Here is a 17,110-nt window from a genome sequence, read left to right as displayed (position 1 = left end):
AGGGTTGTGTCCGTGAAGGGCTGTCAGACTTTTGTGGGACAAGCTGTAAAACACTGTGTTTTCAGAGCAGGACTTGGAGAGTGGGACTTGAATGAGGTCCACGGTCACAGACCAAATAATGACAAGCCAAGCTGCTGCCTGTCTGCTCATTAAGGCGGCATTGTGCCTCCTCCACACTGAGGGAGGCAGGGGGCCAGGGGAAAATGACTGAGGGATTATGGAATTAAAGCCCGTATTGTGGCATGCCCACATGGGGAGGGGAGAGGAAGGTTGCACAGACAACCTTAGCTCTGGTATTTCCTAATATGACTCTGCAACAAAGAGCCTGTCAGTCTGTCCATACGTGGGTCAGTGAAACACTTTAGCATAGCGCTCCTTTGGGTTCAAGGGGAGGCTGAATGTAAATGACGGTGCTCGTGACATTTCAGCTGAGAACTATTTCGTGGTTGAGCCCGCTTGTTTCCCTTTATACATTTAAATAGGTTACTTATGTTTCGGATAGATAGCAACTCGCAGCTCTACCTGTAATGCAATTTTGTAGGTAGTTTTGATTCCACATGGGTGCAATTGCCATAGGACTGTGCTGCCGCACTTCAGAAACCACAGATTTTTGTCTTTGGGAGACTTCTGGAGCTTTGAAAGGAGACAAACTATTCAAGATCTTTTTTTGTGGGGGGAAGGGTGCTTCTAAGTGTTTACTTTTGTCTTCCCATGATTTTGCTTTATGACAACAGTAGGACATCTTTTTCCCATGGTAATGTTTCCAGTCATCATCCAGGTTGGTTTGCTTTTCTCTTGTGACACCCACTGCTCCGCTGGCTGCTCAGCAGGCACTCCGCACGCTCCGCGCGGTATTTGCAAAAATTGATCCGAAAAGCGGCTTGTTTTGGTAGGATAAAATGAGTTACCACAATAACTGCTTGAACAAGTACTGAAATGATCAGGAAAGAAATACAACGCTAGAGGGGATGTGCTCTTTGTTACCGGTAGTGCCCCGCGCTGCTCAGAGACCTGGAGGGAGGAAGGTACCTGTCTCTACCCACCAACTGTTGCGTGCAAGGGGTCCAGCCCAGCCCAGAGTCTCCATTTTATGCCATGGACAGGGTAAAATAAACGGCAGAACAGCTTTGTGTCAGAATATCTGAGCGAATAACAAGTGTCCTGCTAACACCGAACACAAGTTTTGTGATGATTAGACCCCTCCAGAGATATTTACCCTCAGCGACAACCAGTGCTCTACTGATAAGAAATGCACTACCACCTTCTAGATGCCTTGATTCAAAGTCCCAGTGAAAGGATTAGTGGACAAATCTATAAATTCAGAGCTCTAATTCACCTGGGAGCGCAGCTGGAGTCTGCTGCTGAGAGTAAATCCTGGAGGGCAAAGATCTACAGTGCCTGAAGGTAAAGGATGGCAGTCAATTGCCTGCTGGTTTCGAGCACTCACAGACTAAGGCTGGTTCCTCCTATCTTCCACAAATCCTCTTGTCTTGATAAACTAACTAGGTTATCACAAAGAAGTAAAAAATGTGGATTTTTTAATGTTTTCTCAGTGTTTAGCTCCCTTGAAAAAGCACCAGTTACACTTGGAGAAAAAAAAAGGCCTTTCCTCATACACAACCAAGCATATAAAACAGCCGAAAAAAGAATGTGTTTTAGTTAGTGAAGGTTAACACATAGTGTATGAAGGCTCATTTCTTCTTTTTAGGGTAATGACTTGTTACAACAATCGCATCATTTCCTAAAGCAGAGATCAGAGCTCGGTTTGCCTTGATCGTTTTTGAACTACCAGGGTTAACGGGGATTTCAGGCTCTGCGCTGCCCCGTGGGCACCATTTAAAGCTCCCCGTGGAGAAGAGTCAATTGAGAGCGAGTAGCTGGAGGAAGCAATTTAGCTGTATTACTTCCAGCACAAACTCACCATGTGGAAGCGGCAGCCGGGAAAGGCAAAAATGGCAAACGCGGTACAGGTCAGGCAAGGAGGATCCCTCCCTTTCCGTGGGAGCAGTTCTGCGCCGTACGCTGGGAGCAGGGAGAGGAGAGCTGGTTATGGCTTTCAAGCAGAGGAGCGGAGCTCAGAACCACTCCGTCCCCCTGAACCACAGTGCTGCGCTCGGGATCTGAGGCTGTGAGAAATAACCCTCTGCTCCAGCTCCCTGACACCCGGTTACTATTTTGACACAAGCTGTACAGCAAGATGAACTCTGCTTGCTTATGCATCAGTTTTTCCCCTCTCCACCTAAGCACAATTCTCTGTTTTCAGCAGACAAAACTCTAGAAAAAGCTGGCTAATTCATATTTTGATAGCACACAACTTTGCAGGTAACAAACAGGTTCTTGAGTGTCATTTTTTTAAACGTAGCTTCCCTCTTTTCCCATCTGCAACCTTTCAGCATGAGACTTCCCTCACTTTCTTTCCTTTCAAAACACATCCAGACCCTCCTCACCAGCAGGCGACAGCGTGGATGTTAAGTCCCCTTCATTCCCTTTTATTCTGAGCCGAGGCTGTAATTGATGGCAGACAGGACGCCACGTTGCCTAATAGCAAATTACGCTCCCAGCAGCTTGCGCCTGCCCCTCCCCAACACAGCAACACAGATACTGAAATCAGGAGAAAAGTCAATCACTACTGGTTTGCAGTGGCGTACAGCTCCAAACAGCAGCACTTCTCCTTCAAATTACCTCCCTCCCTTCCTACTCGCATTTGCGCCCCGCTCCGCGATGGTCTGTATGGCCAACTTCAAAATGACTCTGGGACAAATGTGTCATTTGGGATTATTCGCTCCTGACGTGACAGATTAGGCACATCTTCAAATATCTGCTTAAGGCATCAAAGCCACAAAGCCAGTTTGTGCAGTCGGGTGCTTACATGGTCTTTTGTCTTTTTTTACAGTAAAAGGCAACTGTCCAGTTGAAGTCACACATCACTGAAACAGAAAACCTGCAGTGAGTGCAGACGAGCTTTGTTCCTCTGCCCTCACCGCTGATCTGCCACAGCCTTGCAAGTGACAGAGAAGTCTTTTTTTCCCCCAGTTTCTGTGATGTGCTTCCATGAAATTGTTAAACAGCAGGGGCAGGATATTAACAGTCATTTTGTGTTTACCACTTAAACTGGAGAAAATGTTTCAAAATCATACTAAGAAAACTTATTTAACTGTCTCTGATGGCCAACTGTCAGTATAGCAACAGCTTGCCAGAAGCAGTAATGGCCCCAGACAGACAAACGTACCCATCCAGAGAGCCCACTGGGTGCACGCAGGAGACGCCAATCTCAGCTGAGTGCTCAGGAGCAGTACAGCCACTACGCCCATGCTGTCCCACGGGGGACTGCTCCCAGCGGGGACCCGCGCAGGGACCCCAAGTGACTCCCTCCCACAGCCGCAGAGCCCAGGCGTGGGGGCCACCTGGCACTTTTATTCCCTACTTCTTCCCTTGGTCTCTGATGCCAAGACGTTTCCCACATACTCTCTCCATCTGGAAGCAATTTCTCTCTGAAGACTCATAACAGAAAGAGACAGAGACACACACCCCTCCCCTCCAGTCCAGCCCAGTCAAGTGATGCCACTTACTCCACTGGAGAGGCAGAGGAGAGGCCTTTTAGCTGGCAAGAGGTTTTTTCAAGGCCACTGTACCAGAAGACAAAATAATCTCTGGACAGAAACCCTGAAATCCTTTCTCCCTGGCTGCATTTGGTCAGGAGGCTGTAGGGTTTCACCTGTGGCCTTCCTGTCATCACGAACATCTTTCTTCGCCGTGGGATTAGTTCTTGGCATCTTCCCATCTTAACTCACTCTGGGTGCTGGACCAGCCAGAGAGGGCAAATCACTCGTTAATCATCTTCCGGTCATAAAATAATACATGTCCCCAAGCCTGAACTCATTTTCAGACAGGTTTGACGGGTTTAGCTAGCATTATGCTATAATGATCTTAAAGCTAGAGGTGTTGTGCTTAACATCTTGTCTAGCTTGCTACCCAGCAAGACCAAGGTTCCTGTACAGTGGCCCAGAGAACAGGATCTACAAGCCCTATGCATGTGGCAGGCCAGCACTACACATAGACCACACTGAGGGAGAGGACCTTCCCCTCACGAAAATATTGAGCATCAAAGATCTTGGTTCGCCATCTCGTTAAACCGAGACCAATCTCCAGAGCAGGCAACGGGAACCTCACCGCTAGCTGAGGACTCAAAGTGGTGCTTTCTCAGAGGAAGCGGGGTGAAGAGCCACCGTGAGGACATGAGCCCCCAAACAGTGACCTCCTCGGCTGCTCAGAGTGGCAGCAGCTCACAAGCGTGTAGCCCTGCTCCAAAACACTGTGCCTCAGCTCCCATTTGCGCCGTGTTACCTTTTCAGTTTGCATGGCTCTTCTGTTGTACAGAAAAAGATGAAAACAACATCCCCCCACCAGGTCCTTCACCCCGATGGCTTGATTGCCTAAGTGGGAAAAATCCTACAAGGTAGCTGCAGAAACCCTGATCTTAAATTATTTATCAGCCTGATCATCAGCAAGAGCTCTGCTCACTGAAGCCCGTGCTGCAAACATGTTTTAAATATTGCATTTATTCCACTAGCAGCCAATAGCCCAGGCTGCAAGCACAGTTGCTCTGCGCGCAGCCCTGGCCGAGCACACGAGTTGCTTTGCAAACCATTCAGCCATCTAATCTTGCAGGAGATGTCCCGCTGCCCGCTCCCCCCACAAAGGGGGAAAATCCTTTCATTTCTGTTCTTTTGATCTTCTCTGCCAGACGCTGCTGGATGCCTGTGGGAACGGATGTTTACTCAAAAGAAGAAATGCCGTATGCTGGACCCTCAAGTCTCTTCGTTAAAGGGGAACAAACGTTTGCAGTCTGTTTGTGTTGCCCCAGCACCAAGCAAGGGCAGAGGGACCTGGGTCTGTGATTAAGTAAGGCCACGTTATCCTGGTCTTGCTAAAGCTGAAAGCCAGCAGCAGTAAGATAAATGCATTACAAGGGGACGAAGGGGCAGTCAGGGCGGGGGGAGGTTTGCATTAGAAGGCAAATAGTTAAGCGGCAATTGATCCCAAAGCCCTGAGGAGCAAGACCTCCAAGTGTGTGTGCGCGGGTGCAAGGGACAGAGGGCTCAGGCTACTGTAAAATGGTTGTACGTAGTAAACAGCATTTTGGCTGCAAGACCTCCTATTGTTTATTAATGCAGTGCCCATGGGGCCCTTCCAAATGTAAGTAATTGAAGAAAGGGCTCAGAGTCCCATCTTCAAAAAAAGTTCACCACACCTTAAAGAACATCTCTTGCAGGATGAGAACGTGCAGCCCCAGTATAATTGAGTAGCTCAAATTAGATCTGGTGGAGGATCTTGTTCCCATCTGCACTAGGCAGTGCAATAAAGTCCTTTAAGACTACACCCCTTCATGGGGATCTATTTGTTTCACTCCATTTCTGGTCCAAGGTGCAACCTGCCTCTCTTCTGCTTCGCTGTTTGTCTGTCCACTGTGCTGTTTGCTTGCAACCATGGCAAGAAGAAAGCTGCATGTTCCTGAAAACCTGAATAAGGAACACCCTGAACTGCTTGCACGACTACCAGATTTCATCTGGGACAGGCAGTGAGGAGGGGAAAGGAGAGCTGCTGCAGCTTTGACCTCTGGATTTCTAATTATTGAGAATGGAGGGATACCTTAAACTGCTGTCAGATCAAAAATGAGACCAGAAAGGATCCAGACACTAAGGTGAAAGTATTCAAACAAGAGGTGGCCAATTCCAATGACAAAAATTTGTAAACAGTGACAGGAGGAGGGATGAGCTACTAGGGACAAACATGGGGGAAAAAATTACTTTTTTTTTTTTTTTTTTTTTTTTTAAGAGAGCTCCTAAGAGTCCTAAGAGCTCTGGATAGGGCATTTATCTAAAGAGCTTGTTAATGTCAATTAATCCCTGGAAATTGTGAAAAAGATGGGTAGCCGAGAAAGACCAGGATGCTATGGAAAGGTGGTTGCTCTCAATTCTCATAAAACCAGTGTCATGTCATGGACCACCACCCTGAGCAGATATTTAGCACCTTGGCCAAATTAAAACCATACAGATTCACATCACTGTGCTTAAGCCAGTGTTAATGGCTTAAGCAGGAGCTGGGGAGCATGAATACAGGCCTGAGCTCAGCAGGTGCCCTGCATCTGGTACCACCTCGTGAAGCAGGGCAGGTTCCTCAGGCTCCTGCTGAACTCCAGTTTCGGTGGGAAGGAGGGAACCAGGGGTGACGGGCTGCTTACAGCAGCAGCATACCAATGATGACTCCATGGTGCCTGGAGCGAGTGCCGTGACTCTCCTGAATGCAACAGTTTGACACTGAAATAGTGGTTATGCTGCTGCTGCTGTCGCCGGAAAGAAGGTGGAATGGCATATTAGTGCACCGAACTGTGCTGGGAATTGAACACTGCTTGTGCAGCCTGCTAGTAAAGCTGAGGGAAAGCAGATTTTTAATACCTGATTTTTTTCTGAAGGGTCTTAACAACCACAACAAAGGCAACAAAAAAAGAAAATAAAACCCTAAAAAAAAAAAAAAATCCTCCTTCCTTTCTAATTTTTAGCAGACAATAATATGCTTTGATAGTGCTTTTTTTTTTTTTTTTTTTTTTTAAAGATGACCTGCATAAGTTCTGTTTCAACAGTGAAATACTTTCATTACAATTCAGGCATTGCACTAGCCCTTTTCCTAGGGGAAGAAAAGGCTATGGATTGCACCGCATTCAGCCAACAGTATCATTAAAAGATCTTTGCTCCGTGCCTGACAATTGCATACTAAACAGCACCTTCAGGTCGCTCCCTAGAAACACCACTGTTATTAACAATATCTTGAGAACTGCTCCTGGAGAGAATTTAAATGAGGCCAAAGGAGATGTAAGGGACCAAGAGAAAACTCCGTAAAGGAATGTGTATGAGGCATTCCTTGCATCTGACACAGAGGGGAGGAGAGGTGGTGAGCAGTAAATCACCGTCCAAAGATCTTTGCTTCCAGAAACATGAGGCTGTCAAGCCCATTTCTCCTTGCAGCCAAAATCTTCAATCTAGTTACAATGAAAATACTTCATGCAGCAGCAGCCTCAGCTGACTAAGCAAATACAGAGCAATTACCAACTTGATTTCATTACTGCTAAAATTAAAAAAAAGATATACATCCAGGAAAGAAACACTGTGTGTCAGGAGCGTGTAGGTTACTCACAGGCAACCATTACAAGGTTACAGAAGGCAGCATTTCCAACTGCAGCTGGAAACATCTGCACCAGTTTGATGGCCCCTTTTCAGCAAATGGAGTAAAATTCACCAACTCACTGATGCACCCCCAAAAAAAAGGTTCACACATGGTAACGGTTAGTGCTCAAACTGCAGCTCTGCTGTAACTCCAAGGAAATCAGTCGCATTACACAGAGAATGAATGTGGCCCAGCATGTACAAACGTAACCTCAAAGCAACTGAATGCCTGTGTTATGGGCAATAAGTCTCGCAAGAACTCATAAATCAAATCACAGAGCTGGAGGGATATACTTATTGTAGAATAACATGCTCTCCAGCACTCTGAGCTTTTCCACTAATGGGATGACTTAAAAAAAAAAAATTACTTTACATTTTCTAGCTAGCTTGCCCAATGTTATTATCTCCGGCGCTCTCCGTTGCAGCACAACCAGCATGGAAATCAGGTGTGTGAGGCAGGTTTGCAGAACTTTGAAGTCCTGATCTCAGGACTTGTCAGACAGATGCTGAGCACAGACAGCATCTCAGACAGACAGATGCTGAGCACAGACAGCATCTTGGACAGACAGATGCTGAGCACAGAGCTGAGTCTGTGGGCAAGTCACTCACGATGGGATGCACCTCACCCAGCCTTAGACATCTAAACCCAAACCAGTTGTCCAAGCTCCCTTCACAGACCACAGAGGAAAACAGAACTTCGGAAGTGCAATTTGAGACGTGCAGGTCACATCATCCAGCCTGTTTTAAACATCTGCCCTTGAATGAGATGAACTGCACCTTAACGGTGGTTTCCCTTGAGTTTATGAGGACCTCAACAGCTATCTCAAATGTAGAAATTTAAGTTAATGGAGGTGAGTTCCATGCTCCCCCATCCCCTGGCAGGTCATTTATTTAGACTATAAGCTCTTACAGCTATGGCATTACATCTGCCAGGTGCAAAAGGGTCCAGTGCTAATGTGGGACTCCACTGTGCAGAGTTGCTCCTATTACAAATAGGCCAGGACCAGCCATTTACTCTTTAAAAAAAAAAAACAGTGCTCTGGGACAAAACTCCTTCTACTGTGCCCTGCAGAAACTGATATAACAAAGAGACAATCTGATGTCTCCACATAAAAGCAAATGAGATGACAAGCGGCAGCAGTGCAGACATTTCCAGGGGAGGAAGGGGAATAAGGCAGTCACAGCCTGAGCCTTAGCAGAGACCCCACTGGGACTTCTGAATAGTACTGATTGCTGACGCTCCAGCTGCAGGAGGGGCAGCAAAACACTAATAAGATGTTATGGGAAATACAGGATCTCTCATGTCAGAGGAGACTTAGAGAGGCCGGTATGACTAACGCCACCAAAGCAAAGGCTGTTCTTCACAAATACATCCAGATGGTACGAATATATCTGGATGATAAATAACAGGTCCAGAAAAAGGGCCACTTAAGGCTAAAGACCATTGATTGCACAAGAAAACTCGCATGTGAAAAATAATGAGGCTAAAAATCAGATGAAGGGTGGGTTTTTTCCTTCTAGAATTGGTATTCTGGAAAAGCCACAAATAAGCAAAATAAAGCAAAGAAAAAATTAAGCCCCTTCAACACAGAACTCCAGACATTTACTTAAGGATTTGTATGATGCAGCAATTCAAGAGATCTGGTCTCAGCTGGGCTTTCTGATGCTAAGCCAAACGTAGCAGAGTGCAGATCTGAACTCGTCTCTCCCGCTCCAGCAAGGGGAAGGGGGCTGCTCCTGGCTGCAGCAGCAACAGTGACAAGGACTCACCTCCCTGCAAGAGCTCCCGGGCTTCTGAGCTCCTGGCTTCTCAATGCGAGCTCAGGCTTCCACGTCAGGACACAGACCAGTCTGCAGGCGCTCATCAGCCGGTACCAAGGACCTTCTGTGAGTTAAGATGGCAGCTGAGCCGAGCCTGTAAACACCGGTGGCATCCACACGTTGCACTTGGGCACGGCAGCCCCTTAGTGAGCATAACTCACACTAACTAACCCCCAGGCTCCCTGTGCAATACCTAAGTCTACCCTTGCAAGGGATAATCAAAGTTAAGCGATTTTGTCTAGGCAGGGTCAAGAATTCAAAACACTATTCTTGGCCCCTGCAGTCCTGGGGTGTGCATAGTAAAGAGTAATTGCATGGATTTGGATGCTTCAAAACTTGAACATGGACTTTTCCCAACCTGGAAAGTTAAGTTTTTGTTTCGTTAATCAAATCTCCATGCACAACTGAGTTGTTACACAGCTTTCCCAGGGCTTTTATTTTATATTTATTTGTGTACTGCCAACAGAGCCAATTTTAAACCAAAATGGTAAATTGATTTTCTTTAATCTTTGCTCTTTCACACCAGTCTTCACAGAACTGAAAGTGCAGCACAAAATGGACACTATAGTATCTGCTTTAGGAGAGGAGCAAGTGATAAATTACTTGCCTAGGAGGAGATGAGGTTATTAATCAAAATGGCTTCAGGGTGCAGCATTTTGAAGTTGTGTCGAGTACTAAATAACAGGTGAAAGGGAGAAGGTTTTTCTTTTTGAAACCCTGTAAGTTCACTAAAATGAAGCAGACACCTGTTAGCTAGCTTGTCACTGAAAAAAATCTTCATGAGGAGCCAGTGTAAAGTAAAGCCTTCAAATAAAAATCAGGACTTAAAGATTCTTTTGCATTTCTTTTCATAATAAACGATGACACAGTTTGGTCTCTTACACAAATTGTTTGAGATGACTGGAATGGCAGGGGTTGATGAGCACAACTCTGCTGTCCCCTGAAAGCTACACCTGCGAGCACTTCCTGATTAAATGAAGGTTTTACTTCGCATTCTCAGATTCTCCTTTCCAGCTTAATTTGTTTTCCCAGAAACCATCTCATCCACTGCTGAGCTATACTGCCAAGGATTGCAAATTCATAGTGCTTACTGATGGCATCACATGAGATTTGTCCTACAGAGCTCCAGAAAAAGGAAAACTACCACTGATGGAAGAGTTTGCATGTGTGAACATGCATGATTAACTCTTGCACGCCCATTCAGGACAGAATGAACTCTTGCTTGCTTCTCCTGCTCAGGGCCCTTCTGTCAAAGGTTTTTAATTTGGCTTTATAGCATAACCTTTGGAATACAGAACACATGTAGTAGCCTTGTTTGAATTTCTGGATAAGGGTTAGAACTTTTTGTAGAGGGGATAATGTTGGAGTGGGGGGAGGGAGCTCACATTTCAGTACAGTCTTCCCCTTACAGTTTCATTGCATACTAAAATCTGGGCTACATGGCACACAGCAGCCTTCTGAGGAGGACACTGATAGCATGCACAACGCAAATCTAGGCTGGGACTAGGTGAATGGTTTATTTAGACAGCTGAATTGGCCCCCTTGTAACTGAAATTCATACTGATGATCCCCTTGCAAGACCATGGGACCAGCTGTGACTAGTCTAGAAGAGCACTGGGATATATATTTGACACTGTCTCCCACAGTAGTCTTGTACCCAAGTCAGGACGTTACAGTCTGGATGAACAGATGACCGCATAACTAAGAAACCAGTTGGATGGTTGGGCTCAGGGGGAAGTGGTTAATGGGTTGTACTTTACCTGGAGGTCAGTTACTAGTAGAGTGCCGCAGGGTCTATACTAGGATCCATCCTGTTTAACATCTTAATCAGTTACCTAAAGGAAGTGTTAGACGACACTCGTCGTGTTTGTGGATGACACCAAATCGGTGGGACCAGTCAATACACACACTCAAGGGCAGAGCTGCCATCCAGAGGGACCCAGACAGGCTGGAGGGATGGGCCGACAGAAACCTGATGCAATTCAACAAGGACAAAGGCCAAGTCCTGCACCTGGGGAGGAAGGACCCCCTGCAATGATACAAGCTGGGCACCACCTGCCTGGCTGGGGAGCAGCTCTGCAGAAAGGTCCTGGGGGTCATGGTGCAAAGGCGGCCAACAGAATCCCAGGATGCATTAGCAGGAGCATGGCCCGTAGACCAAGGAATGTGATTATAATCTCCCTGTACTCAGCACTTGTGAGAGTGGATCTAGATACTACATCCAGTTTTGGTCCCCACAACACAAGACAGACAATGATAAACTGAGATGAGTTCATCTGGGAGCCACCAAGATAGCTGGGGACTGGAACACTTGCCTGCAAGGAGCGACTGGAGGAATGGGGCTTGTTCAACCTAGGCAGGAGATGGCTTTGAGGGAGGACTTACATCAGTCTGTAGAGCCTACGAAGAGGTCATCAAGACAGTGGAGACTGGCTCTTCAGCAGTACATAGAAGTAGGACAAGAAGACAACAGGCATAAATTGAAACTGGGGGCTTTCAGACTGGATATAAGGAGAAACTTTTTCATGATGAGGACAGTCAAGCAGGACAACAGCTGGCCCAGAGGAGTTGTGCAGTCTCCATTTTGGAGAAAACCTGGTGGTTTTCAAGATCAGAATGGATAAAGCCTTGAAAAACCTGGTCTGACTTCACAGCTGGCCTTGCTTTGAGCAGGGGATTGAATTACAGGCCTCTCAAGATCCCTTCTGATTTGAATTATCCAGTGACTCTCTATGAAGGAAGTTCCCCATCCAGCTATCACTTATCCATGGGGAACACCAGCACTGTAGCATCCTCACCCCAGTAGGTAGTTAGAGAATATGACAGTGAAAGCTTTCACAAAGTTGAACTCCACTGCAATAAGAAAGAAAATCTTGTCCATTCAGTGGCTTTCTCCCTTTTTTCCACTGTTCATCAGCAGTGTGCTATAGAGTGCGCATGTTCAGCAAAAAAATCAGAGGGGGGGAGCTATGAGCAAGATCAATTTTTACATCTTTATCCTTTCCTGTGGCCGATAAAATACTGCTCTTCTCAGAAGATACACCAGTAAATTGTCAGTTTATATTTGTGTACCAGGAAATAGGACTCTCATGACATCCTTTGCAGATTACTCCAGGGCTTAAAAGATTTCACACTCTAACAGTTCCCCGAAATACTCTGACTACATTTCCTTTGTCAGTCTCATCCTACTATAGTACTAGATAAATCCTCTACCTCCAGGCTATTTACACTCCCCAGAGAACCGAGGACTGTTATGCCACACAGCAAAATAGAAAGATCAAGTTCTTTTAATCCTTCCTCAATTCCACTCGAGCACCAAAAACCTGTTTGTATTTCTTGCCATAATATCAGGATGGGTTTCCCTTTCTGTGGATGAGGTCCCAGTACTGACTGCAGAATAGCAGGTGCGCTCTCATCTGAGCCAAAGTGTAAACGAGCCCATCCAAGTTCTTTGATTCCCTTGCACACAAAACCCCCAAATTGCATGTTTTCTTTTCAAGGCTACAACAGCAAGAACTCCAGGAGGTCTTGTCTGCCCTCTCCCTTCTCTGCCAGATCCAAAGTCTCTGACTTTGTCGGTGGAAATAGTCTCAATCACTTGGAGGGCCTTGGATCAAGTCCCAAATCTTACAGAATAAAAGCAAGGAGCAAATGAGGCATTAACTTCAAATGCTGCTGCCTGGAATTCCTGCCTTGAAGTGGGAACGGAAAGACTTTGAGGGTAGGCGGAAGGATTTTTAAAATTAAAAAGAATGGAACGAAGAGCGTGTTTTAACTTTCTAATTGAAAAAAGTGCTTTGGAAAATATTCTGTGAAACTGTTTTGAATTAACTTATTTATTCAGACAAGGGAACATTCCACTCACATTCACCGGAAGAATGAAAACCTGCATGTCACAGTATTTACTTTGATGTTCTCTTCATAAATTGGAGCTTATCGGTGCCTTTATGCAACATACAACTTCTCAGGCTGCCTTCCAAATTAAAGACAAACGAAACCGAACACTGTGAGGAGAGCCAGCCCATTCAGGTATTTCACAAATAGGAAGTAACAGAAGACTGCAGAGTGTGTAACAGCTTTATCCTCAGCGGGAAAACGTCAGCTCCTGACTTCACTAATGCCATAGTTTTGCACCGGCAAACTACCTGAATGCTAATAAAGCAAGAGGCTGTATACACTGTTGATAATGCGCCAACACACTTAACCAAATCCTATGCTATGTGTACACAGCTAGAGGAAATCCTGATTGCATGTGTTACATGTGCATTATGTTCCTTGGCTGACCTCCAGCCGGCTGCTTTCATGTCAGATAACTTTTGCCCAGAAAGTTATATCCTCAGAATTCATAGCTACACTCTTCTCTTTCACAGAAGGTCTCACAATCACTCTGTATTACCATGATAACCCAAGAACTGACTGTTCTCAGCAGGTCTGGTATAGCACAATACTCATATGCTTTTTCTGGATCAGGTCATTAATCATTTGCTCTGTGACTAATTCTTCTAAAATCAAAACAATCAATCTAAGGCACACAACAAAGGACAGCCATCTCTCTCCACCTAGATGTTTCAGTAATGCACAGCCTAGTACAGTTACAGTAACTAAGAAGCTTTTTTTTCTGCTCTTATCTTCAAAATGGTCCAATCAGTAGAGCTGAACCAAAAGAAAATACTAAAAAAACCCAAGAAGTGAACTGAAAAGGACATCTCGCATTTTGTAACAAACCAAACATTGCACCACTTGCTTTGTAACTCTCACAGAAAAGCTCCTCCTTAGCTCAGGCTGCCTATTTCTTAAAAAACAAAGACAAGCAGAACTAGCTGCAGGCAACGAAGTGTATTAGCATTTGAATTCATGCTTGTATATCCTCTGAGGGAAAAACTCTCTTAAAAGCAACCTAAGGAACTTCCTCAAATGTATTCTGGCAACAGCTATTTCAGACTTGAAGATTTCTGATGTCTCTACAGTTCTGTAAAAACAAACTGGGAAATGTTAAAAAAACCCACAGATTGCTGCCAGTTTTAAAACAGGATGTTTTTGTTGTTGATGACTGTAATTAGGACCAGTGACCTTGAAAATGTAAACAATCCATCCATTACCTCTTCTAATTATTGTTGCAAATACTTTTTTCCCTTTATAAACTTGGCTGTATGAGTAGTTTATCGCTCATACTCAGGCAAAGACCACAACCTCCACAGGACTGAAAATACTGGCACCCAATGTCACCAGCTAGTTGAAAGGAAAACGAAGGGAGGAGGAGGAAAGTATTTAGTATATGGCTAGGGACTTAAAGTCAAGGTGGCTGTTATCAGCACACAGAAAAGGCAAGACAGAAAAGGCACCCCTACAAGAAATACATTACAAGTACTGCTGAAGAAGGACCCATTGTCAGGAGATAACCTTGGAAAATGCCCGAACTCCTGAGACAGCAAGGAAGGAGTTCTGCAGCTTTCCCAACACCTAATCCTGCAGTCAGAAACCCGACTCCCAAGTCCTTACCTTCTGATGTCCAAATTCATTCAATATCGTGCCCAGCTTCTTCGTGTTGCTGTGAAGTTTATGAGCAGCAATGGCTGGATTGGGATCCCTCCAGTCGATGGACAGGCGATGATACCAGAGGTGCCGACCCTCCTGAATGTGCGCTGACTTGATGCTGGGGTCAAAGCGATGCACCTCACATCCACTGTTGGCCATGCTGATCTCAAACTGGTTGTCATCATTGCCTAGCCTACGAAAGAAAAAAGATGTAAATATTAATGCTGCAAAAAGAACTATTAGTGAGTAGGACATTCCGAGGATTCGTAGTAAAAGAAGGTAAAATCCCACCTATTTGTTTCTGAAGCAAAGTGGAGGAGCTGTTGCACTCCTTGTTGGTATATATCCACAGCACTGAGCACAATCTAACCCTAATTCTGATGAGATAACCAGAAACAAAGCTAAGGGTCCACAATAATACCTGCTGAAGATTTAGACTAAGTAGTTAGATAAAGGAAATTTAAAGGAACATGTGTTTTTTCCCAATGTCACATTCATAATTGACCTTAAGAAACTTCTAAGGAAATTTTTCATTTCTAGAATGAAACTGCTGGAGTGGATTGGATGAACTAACCTCACCAGAAAATTCAAGCTCAATGCAACATACTGCATATGATTAGAATGAAGGGCTCCTTTCAAGACAAGAACTAAACCACTTTTAGCCAGGCTGATAACTTCTGAATTAAGAAGAAGCTCTTTGGGGAGGTTGACATAAATTATAAGAAAGTAAATTAAACATTAGAACCTTTGTGCTGTCATTATTCCTCTATTTATATTGTATATTTATAGATATCCCTCTGTTTTCAATTTGCTCTTTCTTGACAAGATTACAATATTTTCCTTAGTCCCCACTGCACAAACTTCCAATAACCAAGCCATAAGCAGAAGAACAAATACATTTAAAATTTATACAATACTGTTTTGTAAAATTCAGACATATTTCCCACCGTGTCTATAATATGGTGTTACAAAGATGAGCCACGATGGCCACCAAAAGGGACAAGACAAAAGAACAAAATGCCTCTCCTTCTCTGTGCACAGGAAGACACAGGTAAAAAAAAAAAAAAAAAAAAAAATTAAAAATAACCCCTTCACAACAGTAGCAGAGTTGTTACACAGACTTAAGAGAAAGATTGCTGCTAATTTGGCAAAGACCCCAAAGAAGAAGAAAAATTAATAGCCCCATTGTACGGCAGTGTTGACTCTGAGTCCCTGTCTCTGCAAGGAGAAGATGTACTTTACAAGGCTGTGCCATATTCCCCCCTCCTATAGCCCATTAGTTCACACAACGTACACTAAAACTAAAAAATTCTGACATTTACCATTGCAGTCGCATGTCTGGACCACAGGCCTTCCCTACTGCATAAAATAGGGTGTCCTCTTCATTCCTACTCCTCCAAGCTTGTTCCAAACGTGGTTCAAATCATGCACTAAACCTTAATCAAAATTATGCTGTGGGATATACACACATGTAGCGCTGGGAAGAAAATCAAGATTTTTAAATCAGCGCTTCAACCAGTTGTACTAATTGAGAATATGCACTATGTACTAACAGCACGGCATTTATCTATGATACACAAACCATTACAGGGCAGTACTCTTAGATGTACTGTCAGAGCACCTGCTACACTACACCACAATTATCCTTAGAAGCGGTGCGAGTCTGAAATAATAATTCTGGCTATTTGCATCAATATGTAAAACGTGACACATTTTAAATCATGCTACGCTTTGGTACAACATTAAGCCAGTACTAAAGGTTTTACACAGATGACATACTGGTAAACTAAAATGAATCCAACTCGTGAAACAATGTTTGGAAGAACATATGTTTTGGAAGTTACCAATACAGTATGACACTTGCTGTAATACTGGCTAAGCACAGCGTAACGATGCCCTATTAGAAGGTCTTCTCCTCAACCATCTTCCCCTTCGGGCACCCTGGGAAAGCAGGAGGAGGCAGGGTTTGCAAAAACAGCCCAGCGTGCTTTTAAGAACAACTCTGTTTCACAGGATTCCAGCCCATACAGCCGTGTAGGAGGAAAAGAGAGGAGTTTTCTTTTCATACATTCAACACACATTAGGAAAAAAGTTCAGAAGTTAACCAAGTGAATCGACATATTTGTTTGCATGTGGCTTTCTACAGAAGGGACACTGATGAACAAAGACCAGTGTAATCCCTTAGGAATGAGAAGCTGGCTTAAAACGAACAACATGCGAATTGTTGGGGACAGTTACAGCGTCAGAGTGATGAGCCTACCAGCGACCGATGGACACATGTGTCCGTGACACACTTCTAACAGTACCAGCTGCTACAATCCACAGGGCCAGATGCTTTTGTTGTAGACAAACCTCAGGCTGCCTCCAAACAGATTGCTGCTCATGTGGACTGCAAAGGGAGGTTCACGGTGGTGCAAAACAGGAAAAAAAAATATGGATGAGGGTGAAGAAGGTGCTGATATATCTTCTGGCACTCTAGGTAACAGCTCAAATTTATGCCTGAAGAGAGATCTAACCAACAACAAATAATTAGG

General features: G+C 44.6%; 1 protein-coding gene across 1 annotated transcript in view; it reads right to left on the bottom strand.

The window, feature by feature from the left end:
- The window catches only part of METTL24 (methyltransferase like 24), a gene marked incomplete at both ends in the record, with an annotated part of 49,534 nt that overhangs the window by 3,128 nt on the left and 29,296 nt on the right, over positions 1-17,110 (bottom strand). The window contains one exon of the mRNA XM_082306355.1: positions 14,541-14,769. Within this exon, the coding sequence (XP_082162481.1) occupies positions 14,541-14,769 (229 nt within the window). The remainder of the gene's footprint in view (positions 1-14,540; positions 14,770-17,110) is intronic.

This window comes from Platalea leucorodia (assembly GCF_965183815.1).
Source record: "Platalea leucorodia genome assembly, chromosome: 3".
NCBI lineage: Eukaryota > Metazoa > Chordata > Aves > Pelecaniformes > Threskiornithidae > Platalea > Platalea leucorodia.
Note: the sequence above shows the minus strand (reverse complement) of the source record. Positions and strands in the feature narration are given on the sequence as shown.